The sequence below is a fragment of the Sphaeramia orbicularis genome, chromosome 18, assembly GCF_902148855.1.
Source record: "Sphaeramia orbicularis chromosome 18, fSphaOr1.1, whole genome shotgun sequence".
Lineage (NCBI taxonomy): Eukaryota > Metazoa > Chordata > Actinopteri > Kurtiformes > Apogonidae > Sphaeramia > Sphaeramia orbicularis.
The window spans coordinates 37,585,073-37,601,021 of record NC_043974.1 but is presented as its reverse complement, the minus strand read 5'-3'; the positions used below and the strand labels follow the sequence as shown (position 1 = coordinate 37,601,021).

At 35.8% G+C, this 15,949-nt stretch overlaps 2 protein-coding genes across 4 annotated transcripts in view; both read right to left on the bottom strand.

The window, feature by feature from the left end:
• Nucleotides 1-11,356, bottom strand: part of gal3st4 (galactose-3-O-sulfotransferase 4) — a 32,659-nt gene extending 21,303 nt beyond the window's left edge. The window contains exon 1 of one of the 3 annotated variants that reach the window (XM_030162086.1): nt 11,098-11,356. Coding sequence is in view for 2 of the 3 variants with exons in the window: in XM_030162085.1 (XP_030017945.1) it covers nt 1,583-1,605 (23 nt within the window). In the remaining variant the exon portion in view is untranslated. Of the gene's footprint in view, nt 1-1,582; nt 1,897-11,097 lie in introns of those variants that run through there. The other 2 variants (XM_030162085.1, XM_030162083.1) reach the window with 2 other exon arrangements.
• Nucleotides 11,357-13,652: 2,296 nt separating this feature from the next.
• The window catches only part of zanl (zonadhesin, like), a 68,032-nt gene continuing 65,735 nt past the window's right edge, over nt 13,653-15,949 (bottom strand). Inside the window, exons 78-79 of the mRNA XM_030162122.1 lie at nt 14,248-14,291; nt 13,653-13,848 (exon numbers count right to left, since the gene is read on the bottom strand). Coding sequence (XP_030017982.1) covers nt 13,793-13,848; nt 14,248-14,291 — 100 coding nt within the window. The 3' untranslated portion in view covers nt 13,653-13,792. The remainder of the gene's footprint in view (nt 13,849-14,247; nt 14,292-15,949) is intronic.

Sequence of the window (15,949 nt, the reverse complement as noted above, 5' to 3'; positions counted from 1 at the left end):
ATTCAAGGAAATAATCATTTAAAAAAAAAAAAACAACCAAACAAAAAATTGCCTTTTTAACAATATTGTGACATATTGTTTCGTGATCCTAGTATCATGATTTGTATCGTATCACCAGATTCTTGCTGATACACAGCCCTAACTATCATGTAAACTGTTTACTGTAATAGCTGTAACGGCAACCTATTTGATGTAAGCAGACAGAGCTGTAGCCGATTAATCGACTCAAAGTGATCCAAAAAAATCATTCAACCACAATTCTCCTGAATCAAAGCTTTGTTTCCTTCATTTCTCTGCTGTTAAACATTGGTTCCACTGTTGTGTTTCACACGGATGCTTATTGTGACGCACAAAGAAGCTTCAGTTCAGGAAAACTGCAATAGAATATCTCCCTTCAATCAATTTGAGTCGATTAATCGAATCAGGAATTTTTGCATTGACTTCAAGCACCTAGTCGATTAATTCGATTAAGTCGATTAAAATTAATTATAAGCAGATGTTTATGATAAGGTTTCTTCATCCTGCTCCTTTCCAATCATTTAGATTAGAATAAATAAATATTTACAGGGTGGGGAAGCAAAATTTACAATATTTTGAGGCAGGGATTGAAAGACAGTGTATGACCAATTAGTTTATTGAAAGTCATGAGAATTTATTTGCCACAAGAAAATGTACATAATAGAAAATGTTTTTATTCTATGTGTCCTCCTTCTTTCTCAATAACTGCCTTCACACGCTTCCTGAAAGTTGCGCAAGTGTTCCTCAAATATTCGGGTGACAACTTCTCCCATTCTTCTTTAATAGTATCTTCCAGACTTTCTCGTAATAGTTTTGCTCATAGTCATTCTCTTCTTTCCATTATAAACAGTCTTTATGGACACTCCAACTATTTTTGAAATCTCCTTTGGTGTGACGAGTGCATTCAGCAAATCACACACTCTTTGACGTTTGCTTTCCTGATTACTCATATGGGCAAAAGTTTGTGAAAAGGTATGGATAATAGTGTTAGGTATGATTATGACATCAATATATGTTTGGTTTCAAAACAACTGAGGTAGTGCCTGCTGAGAAAAAACAACTAAATGTTCATTGTAAATTTTGCTTCCCCACCCTGTAAATAAATATATAAACAATAAACACAATCTTGGAATGTTGAAGTGAATCTGTGAACCTTTGAGGGGGTTCACACACGTTTGATTACAGCTTTAATGTCCTCCTCTTCAGTGCACCTGCTCTCCATCCTCATCCTCATCATCAGTAGGTTGAATGGGTCTGCTGAACCTCCTATATGTCACCATCAGACTAAACCATGGTTCATATTGTTATGTAACAGCTGTGGGAGTAGACTAAGAATATGCACATGCAAGACCAACTGTTCCATACAGTGAAATGCAGTGAAAAGAACCCACACCCACAGTGTTCTCCACAACAAAACACAAAGAATTGGAATTCACCCACCCCCCCCACCACCATCCACCCACACCTTCTCCAGTTTCTCCATAAAGCAGAGCCCACTCACAGCCGCCTTCTCCCCACCATCCCTGAACCCACAGTGGGTTTTCCCCCACGGTCCCTCCTTTACCTGGCTCTCCGTCTGAAAAGCATAGCTGGGTCCCCGGGCCGGTATCGGTGACGGTGTTGTTGTGCAGCTCCAGAGGGCTCGGAGCATCTCGAAGGCTTCGGTTAGTCTGCAGCTGATCCTCCGGCTCACACCAGGCCACGGAGCCGCCACTGCCCCACACCCACTGCCCCAGACCCAGACCCACTGCCCCGCACAGGCCGGGTCAGTCCAGCTGTGTGTGCGTGGATGCTTTTAAAGTGGAGGCTTTTTTCTGATCCACGCACAGGCTGCTCTGGTTCCTCTGTCTATGCACCAACAGATCTGTGGTTCTGTCTTCAGACGGCCGCGGAATGGAAGCTGAAGGCAGGACGGACCCACGGAGAGAAAATAAAACCACTTCCGGTGGCTTAAGAAAATAAAAGCCTTTCAGTCGACCTGGACAGACTCAAATACTGTACAACCTCACAATACGAATTTAATTCATCACATGACTGTGCTCGTTTTTGATTTTTTTTTTTTCAGTCTTATTTTACTTTTTTTTTTTCTTTGCGAATCATCACATTTTCCCATTGAAATTAAGTGAAATATAATAATAATTGATTGATTGATGTATTTATTTCGAATATGAATGTCAAATAGAAGAAAATAAATAAACAAAACACTTAAACATAATACATATAATACATATTCGAAAAGGAGTGAGAAGAAGTACAACTTATAAACTCCCACCCCTTCCCCTTATATAATTAATAACAATAATAACCTTCCTAGTCTAATCACATCTATACACTATGCCATAATATGACTGATACTTACTATTAAAATTATCACATTATATTAGTATAATAATTCGGTTTCTGGTTTTATATTATATTATTTATTATTTATTATAACTATTTTAATTATTATATATTTTATTTTTATTCATTTTTTCAATTTATTTATTTATTTATTTATTTATTTACTTACATACTTACTTACTAATTTATTTTATTATTATTGTTATTATTATTATTCTTTTTTTTTTTTACTTAAACCTGCCACTTTCAGAGGACAACTTTATTTTTAATTACAGCTTGTGTTTAAGTAACAATCTCCAACTTCATGTTCACATGTTCATCCATTCCTTGCTTGTATACATATACATAGAGGGAGGGCTCAGGCAGCTATATAACTTACTCTTTAATTTAATTTAATTTAATTTAATTTAATTTAATTTAATTTAATTTAATTTAATTTAATTTAATTTTATTTTATTTTATTTTATTCATTCATTCATTTTCTGAACCTGCTTTATCCTTACTAGGCTCATGGGGGTCGCTTAGAGCCTATCCCAGCTACTTAAGGGCGGTACGGGGTACACCCTGGACATGTGACCAGTTCATCGCAGGGCTGAACATATAGAGGCAAACAATCACTCTCACATTCACACCTATGGGCAATTTAGATTAACCAACTAACCTATCAGTGCATGTGTTTGGATGGTGGGAGGAAGCCAGAGTACCTGGAGAGAACCCACACATACACGGGGAGAACATGCAAACTCCACACAGAAAGGTCCCACCCTCAATTTTATTTTATTTTATTTTATTTTATTTTATTTTATTTAACCAGGAGAAAAAACTCCTTGAGATTAAAATTCTGTGTCCTGGCCAAGACAGCAGCAGCAGAAGTTAAAGAAAATAGAAATCACAGCCATAGATCGACACAAAAAATATACATCCCTGTCTACATGTTCGAAATAAAGATTTCAATCAGTCAATACATAAAACCCATTGTAAAACTCAGTTCTAAAACCATACATAAAACACTATACTAATAACACACATATGGAACACCATCAATAATTTAAAAAGGTGCTAAAAGTATACAACATTGTTCCCTAAAAGCATCTCAAAGCAGAATCTGATTCAATCAATTCGAAAAAAACAACTACAACCAGATCTATCCTTTTCCCATTCATTTAAAATGACTCTGAATGTATTTAAACAGACCAGCTCCTTCAGTTTTATCTCCTTCGGTACGTTATTCCAGGCAGTGGAACCAGAACATTTACAAGCTTTCCTTCCCAGTTCTGTTCTGACTTTTTAACAGATCCTGAGACCAGAGACTATAATTATTAAAGTCATTCTAAGTGATGTAGATCAGCAAATATGATGGAAGCAGACCTAAAATGCATTAATAAACAAAAGAGTACCAGTGTTTGAGTCTGTATGTAAAAAGATCTATTCGTCCAACCCAGGCATATAAAAGACAAGGATGAGTTCGACCTCTGAAGCCAGGAACAAACCTCAGAGCACCATGATAAACTGTATCAAGAGCATGTGAGCTAATCCGATCCAGCCCTCAAAACCACTGAAAAATTCCAAATATTTAAAGATTTTTAACCCATGAAGACCCAAACATCCACCGGCGTCCAAAAGCACCTCCTCCTAAAATGCTTAGTAACTGTTGATCCTCTAATTCTATCAATACATGTATATAATTGGTGTAAAATGCAGTTTGTCATCTTTTCATGGTCATCAGATATGACTCTTTTTTTAATGTTCAGAAGCTCCGTAGTGAATGTGGAAACATCGTCATCTTCTACAACACTGATTCACCAGTAAAACCCATGGAGTTGGACTAATAACAGTTGGTTTTGGTTCAGTTAATGATACATTTTACTGGAAAAGTCACAGTTTTCTCCGTTTTTAATATAAAACCTTCTACTTTAACCCTTTCATGAATGAATTATGTGAACCTTAATCTACATTTTGACTGTTTTTATTCCTCTTTAGACATGGAAAAAAAGACAACAAAACAATACAACTAAATATTTTCTTATGAACCTATTTGCAAGTTGCAAAAATGTCCACTCAGCTGGACACAAAGAAACATGTATTTACTGATATATTGTGTGAAAACTATGTGATAAAAACATTTTTAATGGTGCTAATCTGATGTTTTCTCCCATTTTAACATACACTAATACTAGTCATTATCCATTTCACGGAGATACTATATAAAAAATAAAAAAATAAAAAAAATAAAAAAAACCTTCTTGTTTAAAAAAAAAAGTAGATTACAGTCTAATAACAATAACAAGCAACTGATTTACACTCAAACATGTCACTGCAGATCAGGTTTATCAAGAACAGCAAATGTACAGTAGTGGTATGAATGTCAGTGTATTGGATGATGCACTAGCGTCCATTGTGTTGGCAGATATGGAACTAAAACAACAAAATCCATGAATATACAAGAGAACAGCTGGAGAATAACTGTCCACTGTAGTGACCACTATGCATGAAAGGGTTAATTGGCATTTTGATGAGCATCTAAATGAACAGTGAATTAAATATAGGAAAATACCAGATTTTCACCTAAAAATGCAAAATACAGAAGATAATGATAAATCACTAGAGAAAGGTTAAATCCAGAGAAAGTTTCATTTGGGAAATGCTACAAAAACAGCACTAGGTCTTTGCAGGTTTAAACAGATTTTTTTTTTGTTTTTTCTACAAAATTTCTCTCAACATTGATTTTGTCTTTTTATGCAAGACTATGATTTTATATGTCCTAACTCTAAATTTCTAAAATATTTTTTGTGCTCTGACACTGAAGAAACTGACACTCTTAACAAGACAGCAGTTTAAAGTGTACCATGCTCCAAGGCCACAAAGTATATGCTTTTATTTTGAAGGTACACTGTATCTGTTTCTGGTTTGTGTGGCTTCACTTCACGTGCATTTACAAGCAGTTCTCAATTCGACTGACGTCACTCAGTGATTCTGACAGAAAGGCGTCCAGACAAAGAACAGTTAGGTTCCTTCTTGCATCTTCTTGTTGTCTGGGTCTTTTAAAGGCAGACATTAAAGTGTGTTCATGCAGAAGGATGACACCTGCTCCTGTTCACAAACCCTACAAAATAAAGGCCTATCACAGGGGTCCTGACTGATGACTGACACCTTCAAAAAACTCTACAGCTACATTTTAAGGAGTCGGGTTTCATTCTGAAAGATGTTACCCAGATGTTACCTATAAATGTGGTGGTGAAAGGCAGGTATTTTTTTCTAATTTAAAAAATGATTGAGAAATTACAATCGTACAACTACTGAATCTTTTGAATTACAAACAAGTAGCTTATTTAGGCATCGGTCCAGCTGATGTCAACATCTCTATGTGTGTGCTGATGTCAGCTTATCAATTGCCTCTATATATGTGCCAAGTTTGAAGTAAATTGGAACAAAATTGATGTTTTTATAGACATTTGAAATTTTGCCCATTATAAGTAAATGGGAGAAAACATAACATTTAAAAAATTCATTAAAAATTTGAAGTTTGACCTACTTTTCCCAAAATGTAATCACATCTATTCTGGGTCACTGGCAATCTATAAACCCAATTTAGTATGAATTCATCTTGTAGTTTTGCTGCTACAGACATTTGAAATTTTGCCCATTATAAGCAAATGGGGGAAAAAAAGATATAAAAAATTGTAACTTTGACCTAATGTTTCCAAAATGTAACAGACCCCCCCCCCCCCCCCCCCCGATCTCTACCAAAATTTAATAATTTCTTCCTTGTGCCAGTATCAACATCTCCTGAAATTTTCGTGAAAATCCCTCCATAACTTTTTGACTTATCTTGCTAACAAACAAACACTCAAACAAACAAACACAAATGCACACAAACCCACAAAGCAAAGTGATCACAATACCTCCTGGCGGAGGTAATGACATCTATTCTGGGTCACTGACAATCTATAAACCTACTTTGGTTTGAATTCAACCAATACTTTTGCTGCTAGAATGTTAACAAACAAACAAACCAAACCAAAAACAACACCCCTTGCCTCCCTTTTGAGGGGTGGGGTAATAAGTATACACCACAGAGGTGTTCGTGATCTTTAATTTGATCAGTTATGCTCAGATTATGTTGTAGGTTTACTCTAGTTTTAAAAGGATAAGTAAAGGATCCAAAAACACAGATATGTCATGTGCATTGAGAATTTAGTTTTCAAAATCAGCAGAAATCCTATTGAATCAAAGTACACAGGTATAAAATAATTCCTTTTCATTACAGTATAATTGCATATAAAAGTCATATTTTTGGCCACATTGTGATATCTGTGTATTTTTATCCTCCTGAATCTGCTGCTTCATTTTGCTTCATTGGCTATGTCCTGAAAAAAACATGACTTTGGTAATTATCCTAAATAAGGCAAACAAACTAAAATGAATAAATGTATCTTGAAGTGTATATAAAAATGTGACTCATGTACAGTTTAAAAAAGGTCTGTTGGTTGGAGGAGGATTGTGATTAATAATTAAAAAGAAAGAATTAATAATTAATAATAAATAACTCGAACAACTTCACCATTTTACCGTGTCAGTAAGCATTTAGTATTAGCTCACCCACATGGTCATGACTATAAGGTGAATGTCTGGATGTATTATGACAGTTTACAAACAGCTGGGTACTGTCACAGTGGCTCAGTTCACCTCCTGCAGCATATAGTCAAAACAAATAAGTTATAGTCGGGAAGGCTGGGTAAATATATAGATAAAAAATATAGGTGTCACATACAGTAAGTGGACACTCCGTTCACTGTGTGGGGATTACAACTAGTGACAAAAACAAGATGACAAATGTATTTATGAGTAAAATACAACAATGTACAACTAATGGAGCCAGAAATTAAACTAGAACATTAAACCACGCTCTTAACTGATATGTTACACCCCCCCCACACACACACACACACACACACACACACACACACACACCCCGAAAGGGAGGCAAGGGGTGTTGTTTTTGGTTTGGTTTGTTTGTTTGATTGTTAACACTCTAGCACCAAAACTATAGGTTGAATTAACACCAAATTAGGTTTATAGATTGCCAGTGACCCAGAATAGATCTCATTACATTTTGGTAAAAGTAAGTCAAAGTTTAAATTTTTTATGAATTTTTAAAATCTTTTTCTTCTCCCATTTACTTACATTGGCTGAAATTTCACATGTCAATAAAAACATCAATTTTGTTTCACTCATTCATCATTCATTCATTGTTTATTTCGAGCATTTATAGAATACAAACAAATTCACACACACAAAAAAAGAAAAAAATCATTCATTTATGCTCGAAAAGGAGTGGGAAGAAGAAAAACTTATTTAATCCCACCCCCATTCTCATCATCAAATAACTGAACATAAGAACATTTTAAATACTCACTCCTGTCCTTCGACTTCAAGCCAGAACAATGAACAAAATAGAACAAAATAGGCCTAAACCAAATTAGAATAAACTCATTTGACAGTATTTACATTGCATAACCAAAATGTGTGTAAAAAAAAATAGAAACAAAGTACATTCCTGGTGGTGTTACCGTGGTAACAGTTAACCGTCAACTTACATGATAATAATTACATATCAACAATGGTAAAAACAAAAAAACTGTTATACCACAAGTGGTAAAGAACAGCAATAATTACAGACCAACAATGGTAAGAAAACAAACAAACAAAAAACTACAATAGCACTAACGGTGAAGGGCAGCACATACCAGCGATGGTAAAAACAATAGCAGATGGTAAAGGACAACACAGACCAACTAGATGAGGAACAACAAGCACACATGAACATTTAAGACAGAATATAGATGGAACATCAGTTTTAAGACCCTCCATCTTTATACTGGGACCAGACCATATTTTTGTGTAACAGTTTAACCCTTTCATGCATAGTGGTCACTACAGTGGACAGTTACTCTACAGCTTTAATCTTGCATATTCATGGGTTGTGTTGTTTTAGTTCCATATCAACCAACACAGTGGACACTTATGCATCATCTCATAAACTGCATTTCATACCATTATTTTAACTTTGCTGTTCTTGATTGGTTCTTGAGTGGAAATCAATTGTTAATATTTATTTTTTTGCATATTATCTCTATGAAGTGAGTAATAACTAGTATTAGAATATGTTAAAATGTGAGAAAATATCAGATTAGCTGCATTAAACATGGTTTCATTTCACTGTTTTCATATCACTTTATGATATTGGGTTTTAAATACATGTTTCTTTGCTTCAAGGATAAAATTCATGGTGTAGCTGAGTGGACATTTTTGTAACTCCATGAAAAACAGGTTGATTTAAAAAAAAAAAAATTCAATCACATTGTTTTTTTTCATGCCTAAAGAGGAATAAAAACACTCAGGAAAAAAAATGTTGATTAAGGTTCTAATAATTCATGCATGAAAGGGTTAAATGGGTGGATATTTTGGCGTTGCTTGTGTTGGATGTCCAGACCGTTCCAAAGTTTCACTCCACATACAGACACACAAAAGCGTTTACGAGTGGTTCGAAATTTGGGTAATGTGAAATCTCCAAAGCCTCTCAAATTATGAGTACTCTCCCGAATTGTGAAGTTTTTTTGTGTATTACTCGGTAGTAATTTATTGAATGTTTTAAATAAGGTTATTGCTGTATAATATTTCACAAGATCATGGATTTTTAATAGTTTTTACTGAATAAACAGATTGTGAGTGTGTTCTAGAAATCCACCCCTATGTATGATCTGTACTGCTGGTTTCTGTAATATGACTAATGGCTTCATGGTGCATTGGTAACTGTTTCCCCACACTTCAGTACAATATGTGAGGTATGGGAGGACCGAGGAGCAGTAGAAAGTACGGAGTGTATTTTCATCAAGGTATGTTTTCACTTTATTTATGACTGAAAGGCTTTTGGAGATTTTTGTTTTTATGTGTCTGACGTGGGCTTTCCATGACAGTTTACTGTTTATTATAACTCCTAAAAATTTATTTTCTTTTACATTTTCAATTTGAGTTCCATCTGTGTTTCAATTTACTTCAAACTTGGCACATAAATAGAGGCAACTGATATGCTGACATCAGCTGGAGTGATGCCAAAATAAGCTACAATATGTGTGAGGGTCAGGGTTTGTTGTGCCTGGCACCACTTGTTTTATCTGATTTTGATGATAAATATAAAATAAAGTGTTAGTGTGAGTCCAGGCTTTCCACTGGCAAACATATGTGAGCTTATAGCAGGTATCATGTGTCATTTTCTGTCAAATATAAATATTACAGGCCACTTACTGGTCTAGTAGGAAATATAACAAGTAAATGGATAAATAATTATTGTTGAAGAATAATAAATAGCCTAATATTATGCGGTCTAATATCCTGTCTGTGCCAGCTGTCCATAACTTACACCTTTCTCCATACTTTATTACATGATAGATTGTAAATAGGTATGTAATATTTGAATTTAAATTTAAATTTATATAAATACTTATTTTTTCTCTTTATATTTTATGTTTGCAAGTGTATATTTTCTGTTTTCTGTCTTTCCTACACTTTATTTTTTGGGTTTGCAGCTGTTAACTGTGCAATTTTCCCATGGTGGGATCAATAAATATTTATCTTATCTTATCTTATCTTATCTTATCTTATCTTATCTTATCTTATCTTATCTTATCTCATCTTATCTATCAAGGGTTTCACAATTATTTTAGTTCAGGTTCATTCAGAACAATATGATTTTAAAATTTTAAACAAAACTAACCAATGCAATGTAATGATATTTATCCCAGTATAAAACTACATTATGTCATTAGTCATTTTTGTTTTGCATCCCAGACCCCTTTTAGAAAAAAACACCTGAATCTAACATGTCCCAATACTTTTGTCCATACTTTTATATCATATGACTTGGGCAATTATGAGTATAACTACCTACAAATAATGACAATAACTAACCAGTGCAATGTATGGTATTTATCCCCATATAAAACTATATTATGTTATTACTGCCGCCAAGGAGGTTATGTTTTTACCAGCGTTGGTCTGTCTGTCTGTCTGTCTGTCTGTCTCTTTGTCTGTGTGCAAGATAACTCAAAAAGTTATGGACGGATTTGGATGAAAATTTCAGGAAATGTTGATACTGGCACAAGGAACAAATGATTAAATTTTGGTGGTGATGGGGGGGGGGGCACTGATCTGCGCTCTCCAAGTGCTTTTCTAGTTTATTATTGTTTTGTATCCCAGACCCCTGTTAGAAAAAAAAAACAAAAAAAAAACCCTGGATCCACCATGTCCCAGTCCTTGAGTCCACAGTGCCCATAGATGTCCTCAGAGTAGAAGGTGTCCCAGTGAGGCCCAGTTAATGCTGCAGGATCAGTCAAACAAGATTAACCCCAACTGTTCCTCCAAATGCCTGGACAATAAGCTGCCAATGCTCCACATTTAGCTCTGTGAAGATGACAGACCCACTTCCACGCACGCATTTACTCATGAAAACCAGGCTGCACACAGAACTAATAAGCCTCTGTAATTTATGATATTCTATAAGGCCTGAAATGACTCAGGACTGTTTAACACCTGCAGTCTGGGTCATTTCAAACCATGTCATACTTTGTGGTGAAACGCTCTAAATGTTGCCTTTAAAGTTTGCGCATGCGCTGACGCTCCTCCGCTCCTGGAGTTCATTGCGTTTGTGTTAAATTGTGTGTTTTCCTGTGGACTCACCTCCAGTTTCCACTTCAGGATCCCTGTCCTAGTCCTTGTTGTCAGTGTTAGTGTCCAGTAGACTGGGTCCTCCAGTGGACTGGGTTCTTAAAAGCCTCTGTGTGTGTCCTTTAACTGAACCAGTTCCATTCCGTTCCGTTCCGCTCCCAGTCCAGTCTGTCCAGCACCAGCCGGTCATCTGAAACCTCTGCCGGGTTTCAACAGTCCCTCCTCTGCTGCCCCTTCCTCTGCTCCACTGCCCCGGAGGACACTTCAGCACTTGAGTTTACCCCCCCTCCCTCCACCCCTCCACCCCCCCCCCTGTGGCGCACAGGTGTCAAACATGCGGCCCGCGGACCAGAAGCGGCCAAAGAGTCCAGTCCAGTCTGTGGGCTGAACCTGTGACATGAACAGTTTATTTACACAGGACATGTGAACTCACAATGTAAATATGTAAACACTATTTAACTTCTACTTTAAGTCTGTATTTAAATATTTAGATTAATACCACATTTCTGATTTTTGTCTTTATATGTCATTTTTAACTTGTTTCTGGGGTGGGGGGGCGGTGTGTGTGTGTGTGTGTGTGTGTGTGTGTGTGTGTGTGCGTGTGTGTGTGTGTGTGTGTGTGTGTGTGTGTGTGTGTATATCCAAAATTTCATCATTTCTTCCTTGTGCCAGTATCAACATTTCCTGAAAATTTCCTGAAAATCTGTCCATAACTTTTTGAGTTATCTTGTTAACAAACAAACAAACAAACAAACAAACAAACAAACACACACACACACACACACACACACACACACACACACGGGAGGCAGATCTGTCTTGGCAGAGGTCTGCGCTCTCCAAGTGCTTTTCTTGTTGCTGTATGTTACTTCTGTTCATGGAAATCTCCCCACGGTGGGATAAATAAAGTCATATCTAATCTAATCTAATTTTATCTTATCTTGCTGAATGTGGCTCATGAACTAAAATGAGTTTGACCCCCCCCCCCCATAGCACTTCTATTACAGCCTATGTCTGACTCTTCTAGTTAAACAAGTCAGGACATTATACACTATGTGGACAAAAGTATTAGGACATATTGAATTCAGGTGTTTCTTTTCTAACAGGGGTGTGGAGAACAAAACAAGAACAAGAAAAGCACTCAGAGAGCACAGACCTCTGCCAAGACAGAGCTGCTGTCCACCCCCTCATCCCCCCCCAATCACCACCAAAATTTAATCATTTCTTCCTTGTGTCAGTATCAACATTTCCTGAAAATTTCATGAAAATCCGTCCATAAGTTTTTGAGTTATCTTGCTAAAAAACACGCACGCACAAAGCAAAGTGATCACAATACCTCCTATCAGAGGAACTGATAAATGACATAATATAGTTTTATATTGGGATAAATATCATTGTGATTCATTTATTATATAAATGTCATGTCACTTCCAAAATGTCTTAGAGATGGATTTTACTTAATTCCCACTTTTTAAAATGTACTTATTTTATCATGACAAATATCATAAAAGTTTTATATTTTGATAAATTTAAATGCACTGCCTTGGTTAGATTTGTTTAAATTGTTCTTTGCCACCAAAATGCATCAGTTATTTATTTAATTATTTTTAAATTATCTGTGACTACGATTTTAAATGTTCTAACCCTAAATTTCTAAAATATTTTTTCATGCTCTGTTAATAATAATTTTCTACCACAACTAACCATCTACTTTTAGTGTTCGCATTAATTCGTTGGTAGTTGTGGGTGCATTCACATACACTCTTTTACTGCCTTTAAAAGGTTCTAACCTTTGTATCAACAAAACACCTTTATATATAATGAATATATTTATATCTTTATTGCAAATTTGCAACTTTAATAAGAAAAATTCTGAATTTCTTCCCCCTCTTCTTTCTCATCAGAATGTTTTGTTTTACCTAACGTGGCCCTAATACATGCTTATTTTTTATTACCCTGTCCCCCTGAAAGGGAGCCAAGGCGTATTGTTGTTGGTTCGGTTTGTTTAACACTAGCGGCAAAACTGTTGGTTGAATTCATAGCAAATTTGGTTTATAGATCGCCAGTGACCCTAAATAAATGTGATGAATATGTGAATAGATGTAATTTCATTATGGGAACAGTAGGTCAAAGTTACATATTTTTAGAATTTTCAAAATATTTTTTTCCTCATTTACTTATAGCAGCCAAAATTTCACATCTGTAGCAGCAAAACTATTGGTTGAATTCATACCAAATTTGGTTTATAGATTGCCAATGACCCAGAATAGATGTGATTACATTTTGGGAAAAGTAGGTCAAAGTTAAAATTTTTATGAATTTTGAAAATCATCCCATTTACTTATAATGGGCGAAATATGTGCAAGGGGCAGGGTTTTTTTTATGCCTCTCACCACTTGTTCTATGTGTATTTCTTTCCAAACCCACATAAGTTGTGAAAGCACTCACACACATGCACACACACACACTTGGTCAGTATATTAATTACACATACACATCTGGGTTCCAACTTAAGAAGAAGATGAGGACTGAAGCATGTATATGAACAACATGTTTAATATTCACACTTCATAAACAAACATTACAGCTTTCATTTCTTATAGAAATTTATTTTTCTTCTTTTATATTCTTGGTGGGGGCGGGGTCTGTTGAGTTTACATCTGAACATATGAACACATTCCACAAATTACAAACAATAAAAGATAAATCACATTGGCGTCGTTTTGTGTTTTCCTTCATCGTCTATGTTTTTGTATGGGACACCTAAAAGACAGATACAGACCATATTAGAGCAGCACAGAATATCAGCTTCACTCACACAAGTGGAATTATTCAGACTTTATGGGTAAACCAGGTTATACCCAAGTTATATAATATATATTTCCCTGAAAAAAATGCAAAACAAAAAACAAAACAAAACAAAAAACAAAACAGGATAGTATTATAATAAATTATGTTAGATAATTTAAGAAAGGTTAAATACAGAGAAAAAATTATTCTGGAACTGACACAAAAATAGCACTGAGTGTTTATGGGTTAAATCAAATGTGAATTTTCATTCTAAATATTTGAGGCCTTGCTCCATAGACAGTATGATTTTCATTGCATTTATTTGGTTTTATTCGTTCAACAGACTTCTCTTCTAATAAGGACAATTCTTACTTGTTGACTTCATGCTGAGTTTTTTCTCCTCATGCTTCTTTTTCCTGTGAAGAGAACAACAGCGTGGAGGTGATTAAGAATGAACATGAAAACTGACCCGTTTTGTGCTAGTGAGTGGACAGGATGGTGTAGATCAGCAGTAGGGATGGGAACCGATAAGAATTTAACAATTCTGATTCTATTATCGATTTTGCTTATCGATCCGATTCCTTATCGATTCTCTTATCGATTCTCATTGGGTGAGGGAATAAAAGAGTACAAACCGGTGTGTTTGCATTAACTGTCTTTTATATTTCCATCTCTGCACAGAAAATATAACATATACAGCAAGGTTATTATCGTTAACGAAAACTAACGAAATGACGAAAACTAGAATTGAAAAAACATTTTTGTTAACTGAAATAAATAAAACTACAATTAAATGAAAAAAACGATAACTGAAACTGTATTGTGTGTTTACAAAACTAACTAAAGTGTATAAAAATTACAGCTAAATTTCCCTTCGTTTTCGTCTTTGTCAGTGTCGGATTGATATGAAATCAATTTATTTTGCTCAAGCAATTTTAGCTGCCGGCACCATATGATATTTAACGGTCCGTCACTTGTGGTTTCCAGTCGTCTTCTGGTCCCCACTCTACCTGGAAACATGGAGACTAAAGCTGGGAGAAAGCAGCAGAGTCCTGTCTGGGATTTATTTGAATATGACAAAAAAGAGAAAAGATCCGAACAAAACTAAAATTAATACTAAAACTAAACTAAAACTAAGCATTTAGAAAAAAATTTAAACTAATAAAAACTAGCAAACCTGCTCTAAAAACTAATTAAAACTAACTGAATTAGAGACAAAAAAAGTCAAAACTAAATAAAACTAAACTATAATGAAAAATCCAAAACTAATATAACCTTGATATACAGCATGTACAAATAATAATAACAGATGACACCAGGCTTGGTTCGGGGGGGGGGGGGGGGGGGTCACACCATACGACCGTACAGTGAAAGTGAATCTTAAGACACTTTATTAATTCCTCTGTCTCCCGTTGTTGTGCATGTCACTTCCTTTCCCCTACCTTTGGAAACTTTTATTTGAGGGGGCAGGATGTTTGTTGCCCCTCCCCTAGAACCAGGCCTGGATGACAGCCTGGCGTTCACTCTGCCGCTAGACTCACAAGCGTTGCTAAGTAGCGTATCAAACATGTGACGTTCCTGTAAAATGAATCACATGCTGTGGACAAATATTTGAGCGTAGTGGAGGGATTTCCCCTTTTTGAAGAAACGGAAGCTTTGACAGTGTTACAAGTGGAACTGGTGTCGTCTTTTTGGACCGTTTCTGCTTCAACGCTATGTTGGCTACGTTCTGACCAAAAGAATGCAGCGTGCGTGTAACATCATCACACATGCGCAACAACGGCGGAATCGATAAGCAGAATCGTTAAGCAGGCAGGCAAACGATTCCGAGGAATCGAGCCACTGGGAACCGGTTCTCAAAAAGAACCGGTTCTCAATTCCCATCCCTAATCAGCAGTGAATTCAGAGTGAAGGCAGACGAGTAGTAGTTAGTGAAGTGGTTAGTTTCCCAGATTCCGTACACACAGGTATGAGACAAAAACAAACAAATCTTTTCACATACACTGACATTCCAAAAACCACACAGAAGTACACCTTCCCCTCTCCAGTGCAGGTACATTATGTTCCCAGAAAT